At 38.7% G+C, this 8,515-nt stretch overlaps 1 protein-coding gene across 1 annotated transcript; it reads left to right on the forward strand.

Moving 5' to 3' along the window:
- Window positions 1-1,359: 1,359 nt before the first annotated feature.
- Window positions 1,360-3,494, forward strand: LOC122972988 (NACHT, LRR and PYD domains-containing protein 1b allele 3-like). The gene has a single exon (XM_044340434.1). The coding sequence runs from the start codon at window positions 1,360-1,362 to the stop codon at window positions 3,220-3,222; it is 1,863 nt and encodes a 620-aa protein (XP_044196369.1). The 3' UTR covers window positions 3,223-3,494.
- The last annotated feature ends 5,021 nt before the right edge of the window (window positions 3,495-8,515 follow it).

The raw sequence follows: 8,515 nt of genomic DNA on the forward strand, positions 1-8,515 counted from the left end.
TATAACAGAAACTATAAAACAGAATTTCCCTTAGACACCACACACACAGTCCTTATTATCTATATCATAGTCCTTATATTAAACAATGCAGCATTATTAGGCTGTTGTATTTTCTGTTTGTTGTTGGTAGTTTGGGGGATTTTTTTGAGAAAAAAAATTGCAGGATGAAAGACTGAAAATAACCTCTTACTAAAATTCAGCTTAGTTTTTGTGACGAAAACCAGACGAGGAAGAAAACACAGACACAGAGGTTTGAAAACCACAAGTTAACCAACCATCTCTGCCATTTGATCTTTTTTTAACATTGTTTGAAGACTGAACTCGTCCTGTGCAGCTCACAGGTAAGTCAGATATAAAACTGATGTGTTAACATTTGAAATAATAGCTAAAACTTGTGTTTGTGAGTTTGTTAGAAATGTAGATTACAGTATGTACATTTGTGTGGGATGATCAGTTTATCTTTACATCACATGTGGCTGAAACTGAAACACTGAGCATAATTGTTTTACTGGTTAGCATTTATAATAATTGTTTTTATTAAATATAATACTGTTCAATGTGTATATTAATGAAAATGAACCAGTGAGTTATTCTGCATTATTTCAACAACAAAAATACAGACAGATTTACCAGTCCAGTCCACAGTGAACTTACTATTAGGCAGTCATTTGTGTTATTTGTTGTTTCAATGAACTTAATATAATTTATATGATATTTGGATTTATTGAAAGTGAGAAAAATCATGAGCTGAGAGGAAAAAGCTGAGGGAACAATTCTGTAACATCCTGTATTATAGACGAACTGTTAAAGGCACCATCGCAGGTAAAGTTAAGTAATCGAAATGACCTTAAAAAATATCACTAAGGTTTCATTAGGAAGTTGTTCTGTCAAATGTTTAATTGATGCAATAAAAAGTGACCAACAAATCCCTCTACAAGGTTTGTAAAAGCTACTGCATCTCAAATTGTGACTGTATAGTAAGAAATATCAGTGAATACCTGCCCCAAATCCAATGAAGACAGCACAGGTATGACAGCAGGTCTTTTTTTCATGAAATAGTCCAGGCAGATTTCCTAAAAGGACATTCAGAGACTCTTTTTGTGAACATGAGCTCTTCCTGATGAGGGCAAATCCACAAGGGGTGTGACATATTGTGGCAAGAAAGGGTGGGAGAGCCAATAGCAGACTTAATATGGTTAATCATTTGCGGTATTTGGGTTAAAAACCTATACAGAATTGTATTTTGTTGAATGAACAAACTGGAATGTTTATGGGAGATTTCATTTGTGCATCCTCTACTTTATTTCAGGGAACAGGAGCAGTTTGAATATGTCTAAAAACTCTGAGATGAGAAAAAGAATGAATGAACACGGAGCACAGACACCTCCTCGCTTCAGACAAAATGACACATACCGCTTACTTCCTCAGAAGAGGGACAGAGATAAGTATCACCAAATGCCACCAGCTGTGGAAAATAAAAGAACAGAAAGAGAAGCGTCTTGTTTCAGCAGAGCAGCCAGAACGATCAGGGGCGCTCTGTCCAGGATTTGCAGAGATAATTCTCACAATACCTCTGAATCTAGAACTTACTATGCTTCAGGGATACAACACAGAGTAAATTATAGGAAGACCGGTGCCAACGGTGGCATCAATGACTCATATCAACCTCTAAAAGCGCGACCTCAACCTGATTATTTGTCCATCTTAGTTGGATCTCGGTTCCGGGCCCCTACTGTTGCTGACCCCCCACCTCTCCAAGGCGGGCCTGCAGTCTTCCAGGACTCCAATGTCTGTACTGAAGGAGACGGAGTGCATGATGCAATTTATCTTTTGTCTATGCCCTCTGAAAGTGAGTCAAAAGTTGACTATGAAGCCCTGGTGGAAATGGAGGCACCTGTTACAACTGAGTGCTACTCTGTCACTGAAACCCTGTCAACCTGTTCTCACTTCCAAACCTGCTCCTCGGATCCCAGTTTGAGGAGAAGACACTCCAGCTGCTTGCCTCGTTCTCACAGCGTGCCTGCATTTAGTCAAATACCTTCTGCAAAGAACAAGAATTTTACACAAGCTGATAGTTTACCTGACATGTTTTTAAAAGACAACTTTGAGGAGTTTTCACCTGATATCACTGTTGATGAAAATGAGGAAACCTACAGCTTCCACTGGTCTCGTCCAGGCCTGTACCAGTGCAGTGTGACAGGTCTGGTGTTTCACATGGAGGGAGAAGGGGACATGGTTTACAGGATTGTCTCTTGGAACCGCAGACTACTGGCCCAACATCACAAGAAGCCTGCAGGACCCCTGTTTGACATCAGATGTCTCCAGCAGTCTGTGTGTCAGCTTCATCTCCCACACTGTGAGATCCGCTCCACAGGTGGATGTGAATTCTTGTCAGTTGCTCATGTGAATGATGAGGACATCGAGTTTATTACTCCTCATAAGATAACAGAGACTCATGTCATTATAAACATCACAGGGTTTTCTGGTTTCGGTAATGTCAAGGATGAAGACTCTCCTCCTGACCCGGTCCGAGTGATGGTGCTGCTGTTCTACAGACCCCCAACTGATCCTGATCCAGAATCTCTCCTCAATGTGTTGTTGCTACCAAAGAACGTCGTGCTGCGTGATGTGCTGCGCACGAGGAAGAAGTTAGTTGGAGATGAGAGGTACATCGAGACACCTGCACACTGTAAACTGCTCCCAAAGCAGGAGTACACACTGTCCACTAGTCCTGAAGACGACTCAGTTCTAGTTCAACCAACAGAAGCAGAATTTGATGAGGAGTCCTACGACAACTACTTCCCATCATTCCAGGTGAATTTAAAAACAGTCATGAAAAATATTAAGCTGTTTTTGAAAGATAAGAACAGCTCCTGCTGTGTCTGGGAAAGGCAGGTTTGTCTTTTGTCTGCTGGAGTAACAAAGCCCCGAAGACAGTGTGCTCAGAGTCTCCCTTCAAACGAGAGGCTGATGGACATACGGACCTGCTTCATCGATGGGATATCAGGACCTGTTCTCAAAAGTCTGTTGGACAAGATGTTTGAGAAAAAGGTGATAACTGACTCTGAGAGGGAGTCAGCGGATGAGATGCAAAACAAAAGCGACAAGGCTCGTTTTGTCATCGACACGGTGAGGAAGAAAGGTGAAGCTGCGAGTTCAGAGATGATTGAGTTTCTCTGTGAGGTCGACCCCTTCCTCTGTGAACATCTCGGGTTGATGTGAAGCACAATGAAGAGGCGGGAAATATATAATATATATTTATGTATCACTTTCTGCCAGGAGGAAATAAGTAAATTGATCAGTTTGAAATAATTCCAGTAACAGGGCAGATTTAGCTTGATAAGACTGAGAGGAACCAAAGGAAAACTTAAAATCGACAGAGCAATAATGTAAAATTTTAAATTTGCATGTAGGAAAGATCAAGATTCATTGGTTAATATCTGTTAAGCAGAAACAGCATGCTGCAAATTTTCAGAACGAGGCTTCAATCAACCGCCCACATTCATGCCATGTTTTAAGTTACTGGCATCAACACTCATCTCTAAAGTCAGATGCAGTGCCCCATATATTACCATAAAACAGAACAGCGGGCAGCAGGTTAGTTACACTGTGTTTCCTGTTGTTGATGCTGTGTGGTTTAGTGCATGTGCTTCTGAGAATCTCCCTGATCTGTTTGTTCAGAGTGAACATGAGATTTAACTTTGAGGGAGTTTAGAGCCATCTGCTGGCGGACATGAGCTCCTGTTAACTCTAATTTTTAAAGGAGACATATCAAGCACACCTCTTGGTGTATATTTATATTCTGGAACCCCTTCTGGAATATCTTTGCATGATTTACAGTAAAAAAAAAAAACTCCTTATTTGTCTTATACCTTTATGCAGCCCCTCAGTTCAGCCTCTGTCTGAAACAGGCCGTTTTAGCTCCTGTCTCTTTAAAGCCTCTGGAAACGTGGCTTGAAATCATAAAAATGCATATATGATATCAAAGTTGAGTGTCTCATGAAGCATCCACAAAAATCTGAATGAAAATAAACTTTCATAACTATTAGAAGACTTAGCTCAGAAACGGCTCATTTGGCTGCTCAAAGCATTTCTCAGGACTGTGTGGGCGTGTCCAGATCACGTTTGATTGACAGCTCACTTTCAGCTCAAGTACCGTTTTATTTTCTATTCATTCACTAAAATGTTTTGCTGATATGGAATAAATTACCAAATCTATCAAATGGACACTACTTGGTTAGAAAGCTTGACTAATTGACTAACTAGCAAAGCAGGTTAAACCACCCAAATCTGTGTTTTTATTTAACTATACCTCCCAGAGTATGATGCTAATCGTTTTAGCATCTTCCATTCACTTACATGAAACGGTTAGCATAGCTTAAACATTTTGCTGTTAACTACCAAATCTATCAAATAGACCCTGCTTGGTTGAAAGCTTGAATAATCCCCTAACTAACAAACTAGGTTAGACCACCTGAAACTGTGTTTTTATTTAACTATCACTCCTGGAGTTTGGCGCTAATCGTTTAGCATCTTTCATTCACTAACATGAAACGGTTAGCATTAGCTTTACTATGCTACACTTTTGAGCTACTTATCCACACTCCACTCCGTGATTAATACAGATTTGGGTGGTGTACCTGAGTCTGCTAGTTAGCTTAACACAGTAACTTTCAAACCATATCAGGCTAATTTGAATTCTCAATCTAGCTAAAAGCAAAGAAAAGTGCACTGCATGCAGGAGACAAGAGTAAGTGTTGTGAAGTCAGCTTGGCCGGATAGCCACGTCAATCATCTTTCTCTTAAATATGATTGGGCAGGTATTTATTACGTAATAAATTCCCTAGTTTAGCCCCGCCTAACTGCAACCCAGTAACAAGGGAAGAGACAAACTTTCTGAAGAATTACATAGGATATGTCAGAGGCTATGTTCTCATACTTTTTAGCTGTTTACTATATGCACATCAGATCCCAAATTACATAATTCATAGCCAATCATGGATTTGCCTTTCCAGAGGCTTTAAAGGACCAGTGTGAAGGATTTAGTGGCATCTAGTGGTGAGGTTGCAGATTGCAACCGACTGAATACCCCTCCCCTCCCCGTCCCCTTCCAAGCATATAGGGGAACCTACTGTGGCCATGAAACTCATGAAAAACTTGAAAGGCCCTCTCTCAACATGGTGGTCTCCATGGAAGAGGACACACTTTTAGGAAGCTTTTTTCAGCTCTGGAGGCTATATAAACAAACTATAGTAGCAGGATTTCACTTATTTTTCTCCTTCTTTACTCAAAATGTGAACTTCCCAAATACATCTGCACATGTTGGAGATGAAATGAAATCCAAAATATTCATTCAAGTAATTTAAACCTTCATTTAAGCCTCAAAAATCATTGAGGTTTCCTTCATTTGCAACAATGTCGAGATACAAAGAGACTTAAATAGATCAAAAGAGGACAATAGTCAGTGGAAACAGTGAAGTGGTTTGAGATCATAGTCTTGAGTTGTCCAGGGCTAGCGAGAGCGTCGATCTTGAGGATGTGTTGAAGATAATTCCATGTGTGTGGTGCACAAAAACTAAAGGAATATTTTCCAAATTCAGAATAAACCCACAGGATTTATAGCAGAAGACAGTTAGAAGAGCCAGTTTGTGAACAACCCGTGAAACAACCTTAGCAACAAAGGTTACAGAACAAACAGCCTTTTGTGGGCAGTTTGATGGGGAAGTAGAAATAACTTTGCAAATGAAGCTTTCGAAGCAGGTTGAAGCCCTGACTTTTGACTTGCAGGCAGCATTTCTACATATGTTCAGCTCAAACTTTGGAAATGTTAACATCTGATATTATAACAGTATATAAAAGACAAGTGTTTAGTTGCTGTTCTGCAGCTTTTGACTGTATCACACAGTTTTCCTCAGCAGATGGAGTTTGCCCGGCTGTCTTTGAAACGCAGATATTGAAATTTCAACATTAATCTGCTGATAGTGGAAAGTTTCTCTGTGCACACCTTAAATCTCAGCTTAAGATATGTATGTTCAAATATGGCTTTATGACATCGCAACTAAACTGGAAGCCAATTGTCTTCCCAGTGTGATGAGGAGTAAACTTGTAAACTAAAGCAAACTTGAAGCCTCCGGTGCACAAACACTGAGAACGGACTTTACGGTGAAGGAGGAGACATCTTCTGTCCAGCAGTTAAAACTACTGAAATATTTTTATTCATATACTCTGGATTATTTATGTAATGAGGGAGAAAGACTAGATGTAGTTTTAAGAATTTTTAACAAGGTAATTTAACTTTGTTTTGTGGAAAAACTATATTCCATCCAAAGTTTTTATTTTTATTTAATGTAATTCTGTTTGTCTTGTCTTGGGCTTTTAGGAGAGATCTTTGTATAAACTTTTATCTCTCTTTAAATTTATGTATCACTTTAATTGCTGTAAATTTGTAAATGTGTGCTTGTATATATATATGAATGTCTTTGTGTACATATCAAATCTTTAAAGGACCAGTCTGTAGGATTTAGTGGCATCTAGTGGTGAAGTCACAGATCGCAACCAGCTGAATACCCCTCCCCTTCCACAACCCAAATGCCAGAACAAAACTTTGGCATTGTACATTTCTGCAAACCACAGATACGTTGAATGTCAATATTTCAATGTTGGCCATTATCCGTTGAATAATTATGTATTATGATGTGACAACGCTGTGGTTAAGGTCTAGTTAGATTTAGGCACAAATACCACTTGGTTAGGGTTAGTGAGGGAAAGATCTCACATGAACTACATCACTTTAGAAATGTTGATATGATACATTTTGTTGAAATGTTGATATGATACGTATAACACGTGTTGAGACGTAGATATTCAATGTATCTGTGGTTTGCAGAAACGTACAATGCCAATGTTTTATTCTGGCGACCAGGCTGCCTTCCATCCAAGCATGTAGGAGAACCTATGGCGGCTGTGAAACTTACGAAAAACACAAAAGGCCCTCTCTAGAGCCAGTCTTTAGTTCTTATTTTCAGGTGATTATACACTAAGTAATTGCCACTAAATCCTACACACTGGTCCTTTAAATCTCTTATAAAAAATTGTATTTTTTTATTGTGCAAACAAACAAAAAATAAAAAGTAGACATAAATTACTATTCTTAGCAGTGTCTTAAAACAAATATGACACTGTACTTGCAAACAGAACAAAACTCATAAATGTACATTAAACAACTTGTTCAAATCTCCTCTGTTAATCCCACTGATTCCTTTCAAAGGGAAAATGTATTTTTCTTCTACATCAAAGAATAACAACAGAGCCAGCAGGTCTCTTTTTCAACAAAATGTTCCTGAATGTAACTTTGTATTACATATAGAGTGTCTACAATAGGATCGATGGATATTACCACATAAATATTTAATCACAGATAAGATAAATGAAGTGACATGTAAGATTATTCACATCCAGTTCAGCATTACATGACAAGATTTAAACCTGATATTTATGTAAACAAGTCATTTTGAAAAACTCTGAAACACTGCTTTGGATCTGTTCTCACACTACAATATGTTGGCAAGATCTTGCAGGTTTTATTATCACTAATATATGTCATAATTTTTGTTTGTATATCCATAATGTGCTATTTTCACAGATCTGAAAAAGACAGTTTTTTTATATAAAGGTATTGATCTTATTAAGCAAAACCCCTTTATTTTGTTTTCTTAAAGGATTTTAAACTTTATTTTAAAACTACTGGGACCTCTCTTAACAAAAAGGCCTTTAAAACTCTATTTGTCTGTAATATTTATAATTTCTTAGCTGTTTGTTAGTTTCCTGCCTTGCCTTGCCTTGTGGTAAAGTCTGCCCCTGTGTGCAATATTTTCAGACACCCCTCACACCTCATATGAAACAAACAAACAAACAAAAATCCCTGGTAATAACCTTGCAGATTTTTCCAAACAAATGCAGACGCAGGTTTACTTAATTCTCTCTTAATTATTTCACTTATACAATTATTATTAGTTGTTTTGTTTGTTTGTTTTTAACTCAAAAACAAGTACTAGAACTCTTCATGCATAATTCTGGGGGAGTAGTTTGATGGATAACATCTCTGGTTGCTGCGTCTTGTATTTCCTTTGGTCTTTGAACGCAGCATGACGACAGCGTCGAGCTGTCAGCCAATGGCTGTTTAGAGGCGGGGCTTAATAAACTTTGCGACCCTTGCTCCTGCGGCAGTCTCATTCATTCACACACACCGCTTGGCCCACAACATCCCTGTGTGTGTGTTTTCTGGATAAACTGAGGCTGTTGAACGTTTATTAACTGTCACAGCTGCTACAGACGGAGCTGTCACCTGCGCTCGTGCTCTTACCTGAGCTGTCATCAGCCGGGCACGAGACAGGTGGAGGATTTATCACATCTAAAACACAGTAGATGAGACACAGAGTGCGTTTAAATGCTCACTGTTATTGAGCTTTTATGATTCAGGCTCCTTCTGATTGGAAGAATAAGTTACCTGAAAATA

Source organism: Thunnus albacares, chromosome 21, assembly GCF_914725855.1.
Source record: "Thunnus albacares chromosome 21, fThuAlb1.1, whole genome shotgun sequence".
Lineage (NCBI taxonomy): Eukaryota > Metazoa > Chordata > Actinopteri > Scombriformes > Scombridae > Thunnus > Thunnus albacares.

Bases quoted from the DNA above. Each gene is read 5' to 3' on its own strand.
- LOC122972988 (XM_044340434.1), top strand. From the start codon at position 1,360: ATGAATGAACACGGAGCACAGACACCTCCTCGCTTCAGACAAAATGAC.